At 40.7% G+C, this 19,320-nt stretch overlaps 1 protein-coding gene across 2 annotated transcripts; it reads right to left on the bottom strand.

The window, feature by feature from the left end:
• Nucleotides 1–3,341: 3,341 nt before the first annotated feature.
• Nucleotides 3,342–19,068, bottom strand: ppp1r26 (protein phosphatase 1, regulatory subunit 26). 2 transcript variants are annotated; one of them, XM_034191743.1, is made up of 5 exons: nt 18,911–19,068; nt 8,527–11,957; nt 5,542–5,656; nt 4,328–4,413; nt 3,342–4,239 (listed from the first exon to the last, which is right to left on the bottom strand). In XM_034191743.1, the coding sequence occupies exons 2-5, from the start codon at nt 11,886–11,888 to the stop codon at nt 4,203–4,205; spliced, it is 3,600 nt and encodes a 1,199-aa protein (XP_034047634.1). In that variant the 5' UTR covers nt 11,889–11,957; nt 18,911–19,068; the 3' UTR covers nt 3,342–4,202. The 2 variants fall into 2 exon arrangements, with proteins under 2 accessions (XP_034047634.1, XP_034047635.1); XM_034191744.1 differs by lacking the exons at nt 3,342–4,239; nt 4,328–4,413 and adding an exon at nt 4,764–4,802.
• Nucleotides 19,069–19,320: the final 252 nt, after the last annotated feature.

Raw genomic sequence — 19,320 nt, 5'->3', positions numbered from 1 at the left:
CGGCAGGCTGCGCGCCAGTCAGCGCATTGCTGCCTTTCACTGGCAGACCATGACTACTGCACTCTACTCACAGACCGCTGCAAGCCAGAGCTAAACACAAAATCCATCAGGGCTGACGTGCAGACGGATCAAGCAGCACTTTAATAGAAACAGACTCAAACCCAAGATCAAAAAGATGTGAGAAAAGAACTCTCCTCTGCTCAGAAAATCTTTTACACTCCATCAGAACATGAGGGATAGTCTCTTTCTTTGTGCAGGTTTCACACAATCCATTGTGGTGTTTACCAATTAGACATAGGTCAGCCGCCAGTCCACAGTGTCCGAACCTCAGTCTTGTTAACAGCACTTGCTCCCTTCTGTTATTCCCCCGGGTTGGGCAGTCACCAAAAACAGACTTTTGCACACTATAAAAATGTCTACCCTTAGTTCCATTGTCCCAATCCTTCTGCCATTGAGCCCACACTACTTTTTTAATCATGGCTTTATGTTCAGAGCTGCTATGAGCCACCTCAAGATGTACAGTGTCACGTCTTAAAGCATTCTTTGCAACCTGATCCACAATTTCATTACCCCTAACCCCCACATGTGCCGGGACCCACATGAAGCACACAGCTGACCCTCCCTTCTCCACTCTGAGCAAAGCAGTCAGCACCTCAACCACCAGATCAGGCCTACAACGGGAAGAGGTCGACTCCAAGGACTGCAACACAGCAGCTGAGTCAGAGCAGATGACAACCCTCTCCGGTCTCACTTCTTCCACCCATTCAAGAGCCCACACCATAGCCAAAATTTCAGCTGTAAATACTCCTACTCCATCAGGAAGTCGTCTGCCAAGACTCAGAGACAGAGCAGGAATAAAAATCCCAAATCCCCCTCTCCGGCTAGTGGGGTCAACGGACCCATCAGTAAACAATTGCAGATACCCAGCCCAATTGTTCTGCATAGCCTCCCTCACCACAGTTACAGGACATATTCCCCCCTCCCCTTTAAGGTGATCTTTCACAGTCCAGTCCACTTCCACTTGAGGGAGTAGCCAAGTAGGAACCGCTGGCCAGACAACTACTGGAGCTGTATCCCTCTGACTGAGCTCTGGCACCTCACCCTTCATTTCTAAGATAAAAGTTTTCCCCCTCCCTCTTCCTGACTCCCATGAGTCCTGAAGGAGTCTCCTCCCAGGGTGGTCACCCCTCTGACCCAGGTCTTTGCCTACAAACTGGAGTGCTAGCTTAAGCCGTCTCTTTTGAAGGGGCATCTCTCCCACTTCATCTAGGAGGGCTGGCACAGAGGTTGTTCTGAATGCACCACAGCACACTCGAAGTGCTTTTGCTTGGATCACATGTAATTTTGCCAACGTTGTTTTAGCTACATTTCCATACACAAGACAACCATAATCCAAAAATGAGCGAATCGTAGCCCTATAAATCAGTAGTGTGGCTTTATCAGCTCCCCAGTCGCTGCCAGAAAGGCACCGCAATACATTTATTACTCTGCTGCATTTATCTACCACCTTCTCAATGTGAGTTTTGAAAGTCCCTCTCTCATCAAAATGGACCCCTACTTAAAAGATTTAACCCTTTCCAAATTTAAACCATATAATTGCAAACTTGCATTGCCCAAATTTCTCTTCCTCCCAAACACTACAAACATCGACTTTTCCACAGATATTTTAAAACCCCACCTACTTGCCCACTCCACATTATTCAAGGAATTTTGTGTAAAGCCACTTCTTCCTGAGCTTGGGTTCATGGTTTCAACAGCATCAAGGGGCGATCTAAAGTACACTACCGCCCCCTTCAGCTCCGGAGTGTGAATGGCGGACTACCTCCTGTCCTCTCTCTCTCGGCCACATTCAAAACATATCTTATTCTCTCTCTCATCCTGCCACATTCTTGCGACGTCAAAACATATCTTCTTCTCTCTCTCGTCCGGCCACATTCTTGCGACTTCAAAAACATATCTTCTTCAGTTCCACAGGATACTTTGGTTGTTTGTTTTTTTTTTTTTTTGTTTTTTTTCCCCCTTCTGCAGCAAAACTTGACCATTTTCTTCTGATCTGGATAATACTTATATGTGGTCCACAATGGAAACAAGCATTATTTTATTTTATTTTTTACCCTGTATTTTATGTATTTATTTGTATGCATTTTTACATTCTATACGGATTAAAAAAAAAAAATCAGTAGGGAGTATTAGGAATTACAACCATTCACAGTTAACAGTAGGCCTAACTTGATGTAAGGATATATATATATATATAGATAGATAGATATTTATTATATACACACACACATATATATAAATGATCACTTTTACAGTTATCTTTTGACAAATCAAGGGGATAAATGCAAAAACATTTTTAAGTCACGGCTGCACGGTAGCACTGTTGCCTCACAGTAGTGAGAAGGTTGTGGGCTCACCTCCCACTTGGGACCCTTTGTGTGGAGTTTGCATGTTCTCCCTGTGTGGGTTCCCTCCGGGTGCTTCAGCTTCCTCTCACCTCCAAAGACATGCAGGTTAGGTGAACTGGAAACTTTAAATTGACGGTAGGTGTGTAAATGTGTTTGTCTGTCTATATGTGGCCCTGTGACAGACTGGCGTCCTGTCCAGGGTGAACCCAGCCTCACACCCTATGACTGCTGGGGTTGGCTCCAACCCCACCGTGACACTCAATTGGAGTGATCAGGTATAGAAAATGGACAAATGTTAAAAAAACAAAACAAACAAAAAAAACAAACAACAACATACAAAATCTGTCAAAACCTGAGTGACTGTGTAAGAGAAGACTGGTAAGGGAAGCCAACAAATCACCCAGACAACTCTGAAAGAGTCACAGGATTCTTCAACTGGAGCAACTGGGTATTGTGCAACATGTACCCATCAGCTTGATGTTACAGTGAAGCAAAGGAGTTAAATGAAGAAGATCAAGGCTCAAATTTCCCATGCGTCTTCTGGGAAACTGAAATTTCTTCTTTTTTTTTTTTTTTTAGATGATCCTTTTTAATGCCACCGCAGCCCCCTGCAGCTGTGTAACTGGTAACAGGCACATTTCTACACTATGACCAGTTTCTGCAGTCACATGCACAGAAGCCTATAACTAACTTCAGCATTATGTGGGCAACTTGATGGTTTCTCTCACTAGTACTCAGCTGTGGAGAACTACCTCATCTGTACTGTGCATTTTACATAACTTAAGTGCCTTTATTTGTTCCATATGTCATTTCTCTGTGGTCCTCTTCCACGCTATTCTGACCTCATTTGCGAAATTAGACAGCTTTGTCTATCTGATCTTTTTCCCCAGCTTTTTTTTTTTTTTTTTAAGTGCTTGTTGAATTTTGCCTTGATTTTTGACTGCACCACTAACGAGTCTTAGATATCTTGTCTTATTTGACCAGAATCAGTTACTCATTAAAACTGGTCTGAAACCCATTGACAAAACTGAACACCTTCCCAACAAATATAACTTTCCGAAAAAACTCACATTATATGCTTTCTCTAAAAACAATCCCGCCACAGTTTCTTTATTCACTTTCGCCTGAGTATTATTTTCCAAATTCCGTACCGTTCCCCCCCCCTGGTTTCCTGACAGCACTTTGGCATTGGAAGTGTTAGTTCTGCTGTGACAATGGACTGTTATAAGAAAAAAAATTATTACAATGCAACAGCTACAATTTTTTCCCTTTCATAAAAACATCCGCGAATACGTTTTGTTACAAACATTGAATGTAGAACAAACCCACAATGAAAACACAACACCACTGTTGTAAGTAAAAATAAGAAACAATGTACATAATGGGTACTCCATAAGAACCTTTTAGTTTTATAACTACACAACTGTAAATGAACAACTGCAAAGAATTATGGAAGAAAATGAACTGGGAAAGGTAGAAAACAAAAGCCATATACATTATGATGCCAGACTTCAATAGAAGTTAAAGCTGCTACCAAATAATAAACCATAAAAGTCAAATAAATAAATAATAAAGGAGGGGGGCCTTTGGCTGCATAACTTTACGAAACTGAACAAATAATTATTTTCAAAATCTAACAAAAGCATGCAGTAGGATTAAAAAATAATGTATGAGTGTGAAATTATCCTGTAACTGATTGATTAGCAAACCTTGCCAGGCCCAATAATAACAGTTCCCCAAATGCAGATATCAACCATCAACTGCACTTGTGTCCCACCAGAATTTGAAGTTTCGTTAATTGTTGGTGTGGTGGCTCAGTGCTTGACAGGTCCTGAAACAGATGAAACATGTTCTAAGTGAGCATATTTTCATCAATCCAATTAATGTAACCATAAATCTGTTGGGGACCAATTCCCTACCTATTCACTGAAACAAACTGAAGCTTTCTTTTGACACGCTGCACCAACTTGCTCCGCACAGGATGCCCGATGATTGCTGTTTGGTCCTGCAACCAATCATAGAACACATTTCACCTCCACTGGATCTAGAAAATCCTCAACTAGCCAGCATTTCATGTTTGAATGCACCTGCGTGCAATGGTTTGGCCTATTGTTTTCAGGGCTGTGTGTCCTTCTGCCAGTGTTATCAAAATACTAAGACTTGTCATCAGATTTTGACCAAATCCGGTGGAATGACTGAGGGTCAACCGAAGACAAAATTGGTTAAAAAGTCAAATGCCAATGTCAAACTCTTGACCCAATGCTCACATATAAAGCAAATATTTAGTGGAGCTATTTTGAAGGACTCAAAGATACAACAGTGCTTAATAATAAATGTTTTTATCCAATCATGTATCACCTTTCTATTGGTCTACAATCTTTGGCTGTGGTTAACCTTGAAAGACCAAATTCAAAGTAATAACTGTAATTCAAAAAGTTTAGAGCCAATATGGATTAAACATTTCATAAGGATTATGTCAAGGCCACACAGAACCATATATTATGGTATTACTGAATCACAAAGAAATAATTTGCAGGAATCTTGACAAGTTTGATGCCATAATGAGCTGAGCTACAACTTTACACGTCTGCCTTTGGTGCCAAGTCCTCCCAGGCAGGCATGCCGCTCAGCAATAGTTGTGAAAAGTCCCTTTTCTTGGCGCTTTCTTTACTCCCACCCACTCAGCGCAGGAAATGTGCAGCATGTGTGCCGTCCTCAACTCCCGATGTTTCTTTCTGTATTTGGTGACAAAATTGAACTCTGACGTGTGGCAAGCCTGCAGAGCCAAATGGAGTCCAGCATGCCAACCTGCCACGAGCTGCATTGAAGAGCTGCTCAGGAAAACTTGTCGCCAAATTCAGAGGCCAGGGTATCACACTCACACTGCCAATTTCAGTTGTAACTTAGAGGGACGTACTTTCACAACTGTTCTAAAGCAAAACACCACTTTGAAATTCCACTTGCATGCTGACAATAAAGCTAACAAGTTTGAATCAGTGGTATTGCTTTAAGGTTGAACCATTACAATTGAGTGTCCACTCACTAAATTGTGTTGACATATAATGTCAAACAGTGAATCAAATAGTAAAGTACTATAAGGAACAGCACAAGTTGTACCGCGGTATGATTGTACCTTCTTGATATTTTCAGCCATGTACCTCCTGCTGAACCTCTTGCTTCTTTCCTCTGTTGTAAGAGCTATGCAAGGTTTGAGGGTGATACCAGGGTCTATAGCACGGGACAAAGACCTGGGCAAGGCAAAGCAGGAAACATATCAGACCCACCCTTGAAATTCTTAAAGTTCCAATCACGTATTCAACATTACAGCCTTGTAGATGAAACACTTTTCTAAAGGACTGTTATTACTGATGAAGAGCCATTATTGCTTGGTTTCCACTCTTTATTACACAGATGCACACAAAACACACAGCAAAAAAGGTTTTTTTTTTTCCATCTGAAATAGCAAAAGAAAAAAAAAAAAACTTACAAAATATTTACAAATTCTGGAAATGTGCAGCATCTTCAGTAACATTTTTATAAACAAAAATAAATAGTTTTTCCCACATTGGAATTTTTTGTGTGTTTTTTAACCAAAGAAATTAACACCAACTCTAGTAAGACAGGAAACGCTTGGATTCTCTTAAGATATTACATCAAGTTGTAGATGTAATATCAAGAATACATTAGTGGCTTTCAAAAACTAAGCATTAAACATACATCTGTGCGTTAAAACTATACAGTGAAGTGAAGACTGTCTCACAGTTGAGAGGACGATATAGTGTAGTATTTTCACGGTAGACGAGGGGAAAAAAGAAAAAGGCTGCATCCACAATTGGTGTTCCAATAACTGTAGTTTTAAAATTGCCAGCTGAAGGTCATATATTGTAAATTACAGTGTGCAAAGTTAGAAAGAATATATTCAATAAGGAGCGAATTAATTGCCATTAGAAGAATTCAGGTTTTGACAGATTTTGAGAAAGCATTCCAAAAATTGTCAAAATGCTTTGACACACATGTAACACACAATGGATGGTTATGATGCAGTGAGCACACAATATGAAATGATTCTCCTCTGGACCTGAGTGAGAAATAGCAGTGCAAAGGACATTCTTATTGTGTTGTGAAATTTCCTGTATTGTGTGTCATGTGTCTTGGGATATGAAATTATTCACAGAATGTACAAACCTCCTGTTCATTAAAGAAAGTAAATAAAAAAAAATAAATGCAGGTCTACTGAAAATATGCATATTGTTCACCCGTTGAATCGCTGAGCCACCCTTTTCAGCGAACATGCACAAAGAAATGTTGAATTTTGTTCTTCACTCATTTAATGATTATATTTTTGTTTATCTGTTAGCAGGATTACGCAAAAACTACTTAACCAATTTTCTCAAAACTTGGTGAAAGTGTGGTGTACAGGGTAAAGAAGAAACCATTACCTTCTGAAAGAGATCCAGTAATAAAAAGAAATTGCAAGACATGGCTCATTTTTCAACATTTTCATGAATTTCTCAAGATAATACACATTAATGAGAGAGAAAAAAAATCTGGAACATGTGAAGTCCAGATTTGTATGTCATCGCAAATTCTGAGTTTGTTCTCAAGCGAATGCACAGATCTTTACGAAAAAAGCAGGCATGTGTAGAGTCCTAATATATACATTATCTCTTCAGAAATGTGTGAAAATGAAAGAACATGACAAAAATATAAAATAAAATGAAATAAAATAAACCCTGGATCTCACCCCTAACTGGGCACCTTAGTCTCGTTTGAGGGTGGGCACTAACCGATTAAAATATGACAGCCCTTGTATGTCCCCATCAGAAATACAGCAGTTTCTCTGAGTATTTGGGCAAATTACACGGCAAAGAAAGTGAAAATGCAAAGAAAAAGTGACGATGCGGTGGAAAGTGGACATGTGGTGTGCTTTGTTTATGACCATAGAACTCAAACATGTTGAGGCGGTTGCAAACACAGCTACTCTGGCGAGGTGTGTAGGGTAAAACGTCTGGACATGACTTCTTCCATTTGCCTCGTCTTCCCTTCTCCTAAAAAAGCAGTACATTCGCGACTGCTTCAGTGTTTGCAGCCAAAAACAAAACAGTACGTGCTTTCCGTGTGAAGTTATGCTGTTTGTGTTGAACAGTGGCGGGTTGTCCCCGGAAGTAGTCAAATCCCGCGATATCACACAGAGGTTCAAACGAGACTGTGCTGCCCCATTGGGATACACTCCTTGGCCCATACGCCAACGTTTTGCCAAGTTAGCACTCTCATCTGTTTTTTAGGTTTACCAAACAGTTTTTTTTCCCCCCTCAAGATTAAATAAACCCTGACTGAGCTTTTTTTGGGGGGTTATTTTTTGGGGGAGTAGATAAAGAGGAAAATACATTGTTGGTAAATATATATATATATATATATATATATATATATATAGTGCCAATGTCATCATGAAATTTGTTTTGGATGCCCAAATTCTGAGCCTGAGAACGCCACTCCAGTCATTTCCCCATCATCAAATCGAAGGTGCGTAACTATCATTTGGATGACAACCTGAACATGAATCTGACTGATGAACAGTGAAGATTCTGAATTTACTGATTTGTCCCTAATGGGGACACAAAACCTCAGCAGTAAACACTTTATAACTTTTGCACACCAACTACAAACCTCTCTTAAATGTACTGAATAAGTATGTATTTAATAACAGTACAGTATGTAGGTTTTTTTTTTTTCTTGAAATTTACCTGCATCTTATCCCACTGGTACATTTTGAATGTGAAGTGCTTTGAAGATTGATTTCTGCAATGTCTTCTGCATTAAGATGGTGACATTCTTCGCTCCTCTGACAGTATCTAAAGACAATGTATTGCTTTTCAAAGGCTTAATGTGGATTAAGGAGCAAAACAAATGTCTTGTGATTTTGCCACTGTGATACAGACATTAAACAAATGCCTGCTGTTTTATCTCATCAACAAAAATTCCCTTCAAGCCTATACATGAATAAGCATGATCATAACCCGTTATATTGGTTAACAGGTCGGAATAAAGTACGGAACTCAAAATGTTGGTACATAATTCTATTGGACATAGCAACGAAAGAAAAAGTGCCTGTACTCACAATGTGGAAACTCCCTGCTTCTCTGGATCTTTCCTTTTGTCTGCCTCAGAATCTGATTCATCTATAAAATCTTCCTCCAATCTTTCTAGATGAATTTCTTTCTCACCCATTTTCTTGCTCTCCCCTTCTCTTTTCTCTGCATTTACAAAGTCCTCCCTCGCCTTTCCCTTGCACATTTCCCTGCTCCGGACCTGGACATGATTGGTCCTATTTGATTCCAGTTTGACAAACACACTCTGGTCCTTCGTGATTTGCACCATTCGCTCTGCATCTCCCTCCATAGGCCATTGTGCCCTCTGGCCTCCAGATACAAAGGTCCGTGCAAAAGACGCGCTTTGGTGTTGTCTGGAAGGCGATAAAAGATGCTGGCCAGGTGACGGGAGTGTTGCGTTTGCACTCGTCTCCGCAGAGCCGACAAAAGGTGCAAGTGGTTTGTTGGTCTTTGGAGTGGGCCAAATAATAACTGATGTTTCTGATTTGAGGGATGTACCCCCACTTACACACTGTGAGGTTGTTGAGGGAATCTCAGCCATTTTCGAGGAGGATGTGATATGAAATAGGGTTCGACTGAGAGTCCTTGTGTCGACAGCAGGGAGTCCAAGGCTCTGGCGCCACTTGATTGAGGCAGAGTTTGGCTGAACAATGTTGGGGTCTGGAAGCGTCCAAACTCTCTCCATCCCCTCCCTTCCTGCACAAAATCTCCTTCGCTCAGTTCTAGCGGCTCCTGCTCCATCTGCTGGTTCCAAAGAGCCTGAGCTGCTGGTCAGGACTGACGACAGCTGCGATTGTCCGAGAGCGGAGACCGGGTTGCCAAGAAACGGCAGTCTATCTTGAGATTTTGTTTCAAGACCAGCAAGTGGGGTTTCCACAAGGAGGGAAGTAACAAGTTGTGGTGAAATTTCAGCCACCTGATTTTCCTGTTTAATATCTTTAGTTTCAGGACCAGTGAGTAGAGTTTGCACAAGGAGGGGAGTAACAGGTTGTGGTGAAACATCAACCTCCCGATTTTCTTGTTTAATATCTTTAATTTCAGGACTAGTGAGTGACATTTGCACAGGGAGGACAGTAAGGGGTTGTGGTGAGACATCAGCCTCCTGATTTCCCCGTTTAGTATCTTCATTTTTAAATAGAGGACAAGTCACAGCAGGAGTGTTCTCTGATGTAGCTCCATCTTTTGCTTTGTCTGCACTGGAACTCTTGGCTTTTTCAGCCAGGAACTTCCTGATCTCCTGCTCGATGCTGTCGTCGCTATCTACTGAACTGCTGTCTGCCTTCAAAGTGTCCTGAGGACTGCAGATCAGTTGGATGCCTCGATCTCCACTCTCTTTCACTATCTCCATTTCGCCTTCATTTTCATTATCCCCATTCCTCTTGGTGTTTTTATGCTGGAACATGCTCCTCGTATTTAATCTGGACTTGTCTCTTATGTCATTCTTCCTCTTGTGGTCTCGTTTCAAACTGCCACACTTGGAAATAGAATCAGGTTTTACCTTTTTGCTCCATAAAGTGCTTTCTAGCAGCGGTCCATCATCCATGAGGCCCCGTAATTTCCTCTTCAGGTCTCTATCCTTTTTCTTCATCTTCTTTTTTGTCTTGAGCAGGTCTTTTATGGCTGTATCCAAGTCTTCATCACTGTCAAGTGAGCTGCTTTTCTCACCACTTTTCTCTGAAGCAACTGGCTGTGTTTGACTTCGCAAGGAAAACGCTCGTTGACCGGACTCTTTCACATATTTGGGTAAAGACTTTACAGCTGCATCTTTCCTTTTATTAGCCACCAGTGGCATATTGGAAACATGCATTTGGTCTTTAAGTTTTCTTTTTTGTGTCAAAGACAGTCTTATGGGTTTCTTTCGGTCCGTGCCTCCTTTAGTTGTCGCATCCGCTGGTTCAGACACAGTATGTTGTTCTACTGCCTTAACACAGCTCGGTGACTGGCTATGCATCTTTGCCTTCTGTTCAAGAAAATTCCTAATTTCTTGCTCAATCCCCTCTTCGCTATCAACTGAGCTGTCATCACTTCCTTCATGCGGGCGGTTACCAGAAAGTGACACTGTGCCAATGGGGGCACAACTGCTCAGACCAACATTATGAAGGAACGCCCCAGGCATAACAGCTTTTGAAATATCTAGTATTGCCTCAGCACACATGAGCTCTGCTGTCGTGTTCACTTTTGTAGGGGCTGGGCTATGATGCTCCTTGAGTCTTTCAACTTTCAATGAAATTAAGCCACTGCCTTTATTGCTAGGGATTTCTGAAAGCGTGTTCTTGGGTGTGCAAACAGATGAAAGGGAAGATAGAGCAGTTTTAGTCTTCTTCTTGGTGAGCCTGTTTATTTTCCTGCGTTCCATACTTTTATTTATTAATGATTTAGTAAGAGGTTTTTGTTTATTTATGAATGGTTTAACTGCATTCTTCTCTTTGAGTTGCTCAAGCTGGTAGCAGCGAATTGCTTCTTCAATGCCATCATCACTGGTGGAGTCAGACTCCTCTTTTAGTGGCTGTGCCTTAGAAGCTTCCTGTTTGTCCTGTTGTGTCTTTTTCTCCAACTGGTACATTTGAATGGCCTCTTCAATACCATCATCACTACTGGAGTCACCAGAGTCTTCATCCATTTTAACTGTCACTTTTGTAGAGAGGTTGCTTGTCTTACATGGCCCCCTTTGCATTTCAATGGGCAACGTAGTACTTTTGGATATTGTACTTTTAACTAAATCCATTTTTGTCACTGCATTCTCATCAAGGTCGGCCTCAGTTTTGATACACGTATTCATGGTTGTAAAAGCTGTTGCTGTTGGGGTCTCTGACTTGTCACTTTTTGGAAACTGGTTGTTTTTCATCGTAGATGTGGCGCTTTCAGAGTTGTGTCTTGAATCCTCAGGGGGCAAAGTTTTCATGGGAATGTTGAAAGTCTGGCGAGGAGTAGTGCGTGACTCAGCTTTGCATTTGTGGGCATCCTTTTCCTTTAGGTATTCCAATATAGCCTCCTCAATTCCTCTGTCCACAGAGTCATCACTGTCCGACTCATGGCCATCGTGGTTGACATCCACAGCATCTTGTCGGCTTTGTGTTAGACTTCTAGTTTTGGACTGAGGTCCCACAGAAGGTCCCTTAGGGACTTGGGGATGACCTTCCTCTCCTGGTAACACAATTCCATCTATCTCATCGCCCATGTCGTTTGAAGACTGGGTGCTCCTTAGGCTCTCTATGATCATCTGGACCTTATTGGAGATAGGTGTGTCTCTGGTGGAGAGTTCAGTGTCAGAGTCATTGAAGCAGACTGGCAGGCTATAGCCTGGAGATGGACCACATGTTCTCCACTTTGTGTGCGTTGCTGCAACAGGAGGTACATTCATCAAGTACATTCTAGTCAAGTGAGATGAGGTCCTGGATCATTGGAGAGCAGTTGGCTCCGATCACAGCACAACGCTAATCTGAGAAGAGAAACAGGAGCATTGAGATATTAGGTTTTTTTTTTTTTGGTTTTTTTTTTTTTAAATCCATCAAATAAAATAAACAATGCTCAAATTACAATCCACATTTTTAATAAAAATGTGTACTGCCTGCCTGGTAAATGACAACGCAAAGACAGTTCCAGATGGTCAAAGGATTAAAAACCTTATTATATGCAGTGCCTTGCGAAAGTACTCACCCCTTGGGCTTTAACATTTTAATTTGTTTATGCCATTTTAAAACACACAAAAAGTTCTGTTAAAATTTTAAAAATTACCTCATTAAGCTCAAATAGAAAAAAAAAAAAAAAAAATTCTACAACCTGATATAAATGAAAAAAATCCATCCCCTGACTTGTCTAAAGCAAACTCCTTGTAAAAGTGATGATTTACTTTTGTTATAATAAAGGGCAAAGGTGGGACAAAGTCACCATCAAGTCACTCTCAAGACATGAATCAGCAAGTCCCAAGTCACAGTTAATTTTTGTGTTTGAAATGACAAAGGTTCCCACTCGGTGCTCCAGCTTCCACCCACATACAAAATGCATGTTAGGGAAATGGAAGCTTTAGAATTGGCTGTAGGTGTGTGTGCAGGTGTGAAAGTTTTCTTTTTGTTTAGTTTTTCCATGTTTGCCCTGCGACATTGTGTCCTGTGCAGGATACACCCCACCTAATACCCTATGTTTGCCCTCCCCCGTGACCCTTGAATGGAGTAAGTGGGCATAGAAAATGGCATAAACAAGTTAAAATGTGTAAAAGCCCAATGGGGTGAATACTTCTGCAAGGCAATGCACAACCTGGTTTTCTTAGAAATTGAAGGAGACCACCAAAAGAAGACGATGCAACTATCACCTTAAGAACATGCAATTTTCTTTTAAAATGTGAGAAGTGATCAAATACGAGGTCTATCAGAAAAGTATCCTACCTTTTTATTAAAAAAAAAAACTATATGGATTTGAATGACATGCGATTACACTAATCATGCTTGAACCCTCGTGCGCATGCTTGAGTTTTTTCATGCGTGTCAGTGACGTCATTTCCCTGTGGGCAGGCCTTGAGTGAGATGTGGTCCCGCCCTCTCGGCTGAATTCCTTTGTTTCCGTCACATGGTTTTCCAAAAATACAATCGTAGGGCAGATTTACCTCACATGAAAAACTAAAGATCGTTTTCAGGAGTGATATGTTACTAGTTGGCCCATTTGAATAGCCCCCTGGGTGCTCCAATGATTACATACTATTAGTACATAGTGAGTGTGCCTTGAACCATTACGCACAGCGGTCAGGGAAAGCAGATGGAGCAGACGGAGAGCCTCTGATGACAATCTCACGTGCTCAAACAAAGTGTGTAACTATCAGGATTGCTCCACTAGTTTGCATGTGAATGTTACTGGATAACTGTTGCTTTCTCTGCGTAAAGCACTGTTTACCATATCAATGGACAACAAAACGCATAGACCATTTTGTATATATTGTGCAAAATGTGCATTTGTTTTTATTGTTTGAACCTTTTGTTGTACAGTCTTTCACGCAAGACCTCAAATTACAAAGTGTCAAAACAGTTGTTTATTATAGTTTCCTGTGTGTTTTGAATAGATTTGTGTGGAAAATTATTTTTTGCTTTATTTTGTCCTTGCCTATTTTTGATTGTAAACCTTTATTACACTTATAAAAAACAACAAAAACATATATATTCTGAAAGCACAGGTTGTCCTGAAAAAAAGAGACGTAAAACTTGATTGTGGGATGCAGGGAGAGCTGTTAACAGCAATAATAAAAACATTTATGCCAGGCGAGTGAACTGTCCAAAAAATGCCCTCAGCAATAATAAAACATTTATGCCAGGCAAGTGAACTGTCCAAAAAATGCCCTCAGACACCAGAGGGTTAAGTGGTTAAGAAAAAAAATCCTTAAGAATGAATGTGTCCATACGTCCATTCTTATTAATGTTTACAATATAAATTTTAATGACGGAAGAATTACTGGGGTTTCCCATGACGTAAAGAGGGGCAGTCTGCCGTCGTTCTGTAATGTACCTAAAATACTTGTACAAAGCGTCTGTCAGCACCCGCACAATGGAACCACACCGCTGCATTGACTGCATTCATAAAGCCTTCTGAAGTAGTAACATTAATAGATGTTACAGTATCGAATGCAGTTATTCAGCAGTCCAAACAGTTTTATCATTATGAGTGTAGAACAACAAATATAATGTTACTGCACATTATCACAGAGACAGCTGAAACCAGCTTGATGGACAATACGAACATTGTTTTTCCATCATTAAAATCTATGCCTCAAAGGATACAGGCCAACAAAAATACTGGCGAGGAGGAGGAGGAGCAAAGATTGGGATTTTTGTTGTTGCTGATGGCACAGTTTTTTCCTCAGCACTGAGTCATTCCATAATTATCTGCTGTATTTAATCTGGAAAGAAATATGCCTTTGGTTACAGCAATTAAACTGAGTTTGATGTACAGTTCACAAAACCAAAATTCTTGGCTAATGAACAAAAATAGCTTTGTGTCGTATCTGTGATTTCCTTGCTGTGAACATCATATCATGCAAGTGCGGTACTTCAATTATTGCTCTGCAGTTATTACATTTTGTATATTCTACTTGTAAGTACAGGTAGCTCCAGCGCTACATTTTTGTGGTACAGATCATTATTCTCTTTTTTTTTTCAGAGTGGTGACACTTTCCATCCAATCTGATGGAGCTTGAGAGGTGCTGCAAAGAGGAATGGTCCAAACTGCCCAAAGATAGGCGCACCAACCTTGTGGCATCATATTCAAGAAGACTTGAGGCTGTAATTGCTGCTAAAGGTGCATCAACAAAGTATTGAGCAAAGGGTGTGACTGAAATCATATTTTTTTCCTTTATTTAGATATTTGGTTTGAACTTCAGCAGATATTCTTGACCATGTCTACGTGCCGAACCTCACTGAGTTTATGCTATGCCATAGACTGATTTGGTACTTACTTTAACGAGGAGTTAAACATGTGTAACTACAGAAGTAGCCACCGAGTGCATGTGTGCAAACGATAAAACTAGGGGAGTGTGGGAAGGGTGTTGGTGTTTAGAAGCATTTGAGGGCATACTGCAGAGTTGTTGGAAGTTCTTGGTAAAGCAAGATATCTGCATCAATTTGATCAGCTAGCGCTTGGCCTAGGTTTGTGTATCATACATCATACGGACAAGGTGAGGAACCTTGCGGTGATTTTTGATCCTGCATTGTCCTTTGCCCTTCATAGGCCTTCATTAAGGATGTCACGAGAGGTGCCTTTTTCCATTTGCGAAAAATAGCGAGGATTCGTCCTAATTTGTCCATGGCTGATGCTGAGACCCTGATCCATGCTTTTGTTTCTTCCAGACTGGATTATTGTAATGTCCTATTTTCAGAGTTACCACAGTCCAGTATTAGGGGTCTCCAATTAGTTCAGAATGCTGCTGCCAAACCTTTGACACGGAGCAGAAAGTTTGACCACATTACACCTGTTCTGGCATCTCTCCATTGGCTTCCTGTCTCTGTGAGATCACATTTTAAGGTTCTGCTATTGGCTTATAAAATTGTTCATGGACTGGCACCGATCTACCTAGCTGGTCTGGTTAAACCCTATGTACCGGCCCGGGCTTTGCACTCACAGGATGTAGGACTGCTTTGTGTTCTGAGGGTGAAGAAAAAGTCTGTGGGTCAAAAAGCCTTTTCATATTGTGTCCCAGTCTTATGGAACAGTCTCCCAGTGTCGATAAGACAGTCTGATACAGACACATTTATTTCATCAGTGCGTTGCATCCTTTTTAATTTTTAACTTTATTCTTTTATTTATTTATTCATGATCTTTTAATTGTGTTTTTAAATTTGTTGTTTTTAATTCACTTTAAATTGTTTTTTAACCATTTGTGTGACGCACCTCGGGGTGACGCTGTCATGATTTGGCGCTTTTATAAATTGAATTGTTCTCAAAACTCTCACGTCGCCCTTTCCCTTCATTTTGCACAATGTGCAAAATGAAGGGAAAAGCTGATGTGGTAGGACAAAGGGAGAGGACTGAGACTGGGCTGTGTCACAGTCTGGAAGTGAATGAGTGAATCTCAGTCTGAGTCAGAGAGAAGAAGAACGAAAGAATGATCAGACAGTGGAACAGAAAAAGAAGCATACACACACTTACAGCTCGTGGACCCCCGGCTTTCCCCCACAATATTGGCAACTTGTTGGCGCTTTCGAATTTTTTTTTTCAGTTTTTGCAAAATTATGAAGGAAACAAAACCTACATTTTTTTTCTTGACGTGGCATCTGTGTTTTACTGCACTGTTATACTTGTCATGACTGTACAGTTTCCATTGAGGTGCATGACTTGCAGGTGCAGTGAAAAATGGGCCCACAGGGAGTAAAAATATGACCAAAGGTTTTTTTTTTTTTAAAGAAACAACTAGAGCACAGCGCTCATATAGCACAAACATCTGCCAACACTAGTTTCCAATTTTGCAAATTTTTACCTTAGAAAAAAAATTTCAACGTTAAAGTCCTGTTAGAAGTGGCTTCTCATAAGCTAAAATATAATACTAATATAGATATAGAGAGATAGAGATATAGAGAGATAGATCAAAAGAGCTTTTCAATGTTACAAAGAATCAAATATCTGCTATATTCACAATCCGGATCAGATCCAGCTCAAACAATCTATTCATTAAGAGTGCCAGTTTGTACCACATTGTCACAAATGAGAGTGACTGAGACACTTTTGATTGAGATATAATGCAAAATGTCCACAAAATAGGCTTTTCAATATTAAATTCAAATGTCCACAGAATCGACAATCCGGATCAGATCCAGCTCAAACTTTGTCAAGTGATAGTGAGCACCAGCCTGCACCTCACTTTCAAATGTGAGTGTGATTGGAGCATGGTTGATTAAGATATAATGGAAAATATACATTAAATGGGGTTTTCAATGTTAAATTTAAATGGGCACAAAATCTGGAATGTGGCTCAGATCCAGATCAAACTTTGTCAAGTGATAGTGAGTGCCAGTCTGCACCTCACTTTCAAATATGAGTGAGATTGGAGCATGTTTGATTAAGATATAATGGAAACTATACATTAAATGGGGTTTTCAATGTTAAATTTAAATGGGCACAATCTGGAATCTGGATCAGATCCAGATCAAACTTTGTCAGTCGATAAAGGACACCATCCTACACAACACTCAAATATGAAAGAAATTTGATCTTTTTTCGACAGAGTTACAAATCATTGAACATTCATTCAATGTTAAAGATCTGGATTTCTCCGATTTCCCAACATTCTTCCTGACTTTGCCCTTTGACCTATGACCTTGAAAACTGAATCTGTTCTTTCCTATCAGGATACAAATCTTCAGTAAAAAAACAAAACAAAATAGTAATAATAATGATGATAAATGAATAATTGTGGGCTCCAGGCTGTTCACAAACAAACAGGGGCAGTAACATAACCTCTTAAAAAAAAAAAAAAAAAAAAAAAAAAAAAAAAAAAAATCATCCAGAAACTGCACGGGGGGGGGGGGGTGGAGGGTTAATATTAGAGGTGGTTGGATCGATCCTAATATCGATAATATTGATACCAACGCTGGTACTGATATGAAATGATCCTTGTGTAAAAAGATCGATACTCAAGCTTTTTTCTCTCCCACACGCACTGACTGCTGCGCATGCAGATTCATCAAAGTCTACTCTCTGTCTGTAAGAGCAGCGCTGCGTCATACAACACGGAGCAGCGCACCCTTATATTGTGGTTTGTCAGCCCTCTACCTCAGGAGATTTTGTTTTAAGTTGTGTGATTTTTTTTAAGCAAAAATGTTGATTGCGATAAAGTATTTTGTTGTCACGTACAATGTTTGGCGAAATTCTATCCTAGGTCCTTTGGATCCATGAAGCTTAAATATGAAAAAGTATGGGTATCGATATCGGCGATACTGGGCCTGTATTTACTTGGTATCGGATCAATACCAAATTCTCGGTATCACCCACCTCTACTTAATATACATCTTAAGACACCTGCTGAACAGTATGAGCTTGCTGAAAAAGTGTGGAATATGACTTTTTATCTTGAACCCAGACCTGATGTGTGGCAGTTCTGTAAATAGATCATTCAAATTTTAGCCCTGCAAAACCCATAACTAGATCTCCATGCTGTGCAAAAGAGCCACCTTCCTGCACAAAAGGAAAATTCACTTCACTATCCAAGTATGCAATCTGCAGGAGTAAAGCCATTGCTGTCTGACATTAACAGATTACAGGCCCACTTCTTGCCATTCTCATCAACAACTACAGCATGCTATGCTAAAAGTTATTACTGATTCACCGGGTCACCACGCTGCCCGCTTAAAAATGTCATAAACGTCATAAAATGGGCTAAAAAAAACCATACAGGAACTTTGCTTGTTATACACTAAGTGCATGTAAAGTTTCTCCAAACATACCAACATTTATGGATAGATTATTCTGCATTACATAACCCACCATGTTCGGTTGGCTCCGGCTCCTGGTTGCACCATAGCAACCCCGGCTGTCCCCGTGAGCCTCTAGCGGGACGCACTGCACCGACGCCCGGCGTGCAGCGCTACGAGACTCCGCAGAGCGACCATATTTCTCAGTACCGGCCACGGTTGTCAAAACCTGCGGAAATCGCTCGAAAACCCCCCAAACAGCTAAAAGATATACGATAAAGGGATTATAATCGCGCGAAGACGTCTATTTGACGGAGGAAAAAAGACAAAATGAGAGAAATAGGTGCGATAACCGAGGCGAGTCGCGGAGCTGAAAAGACACAGGCGGGCCTCCCGGCTGCTGCAGCCCGGCATTTTCTCCAGCAAAGAAAGGCTTTGTGCCGAGTCCTCGCCTCGGCTGTTTCCACGAATCCAAAAAAAAAAAAAAAAACGAAGCGGGCGAACTCACCTGGATGTGACATAAAACGGTCGTTACAGTCGAAATGTGGTCATGGTGGCGTTGGTTTTAAGCTGTTAAATCACCGTGGTAGCGCATTTTCAGAGTCCCACACCGGCCGAAGCTGTCGGCGTCGAGTCCCCCCCCCCTGACTGCCTGCGCCCGGGGCGGACAAGCTTCCTCAAGCGGGGGAGTCCAACCAAGCATACAGGCTTAAATAGGTTAACCTTCATTGAAAAATACAGCCAGGCTTAAATTTTTACGTGACTGAGGGGGAAAAATAATTTTTTTCATGTTTTATTACAAATTTTCATGCGTTTCACTCCTATGAGCTTTTAAAACAACTTCCTGTTCAGTACCTTAACTTACTTGGGATAAATATTTGCAGTATTTTTTAAAATTTCATCTGGTAGCATCATAAA

This window comes from Thalassophryne amazonica, chromosome 17 (genome assembly GCF_902500255.1).
Source record: "Thalassophryne amazonica chromosome 17, fThaAma1.1, whole genome shotgun sequence".
NCBI classification, from domain to species: domain Eukaryota; kingdom Metazoa; phylum Chordata; class Actinopteri; order Batrachoidiformes; family Batrachoididae; genus Thalassophryne; species Thalassophryne amazonica.
Note: the sequence above shows the minus strand (reverse complement) of the source record. Positions and strands in the feature narration are given on the sequence as shown.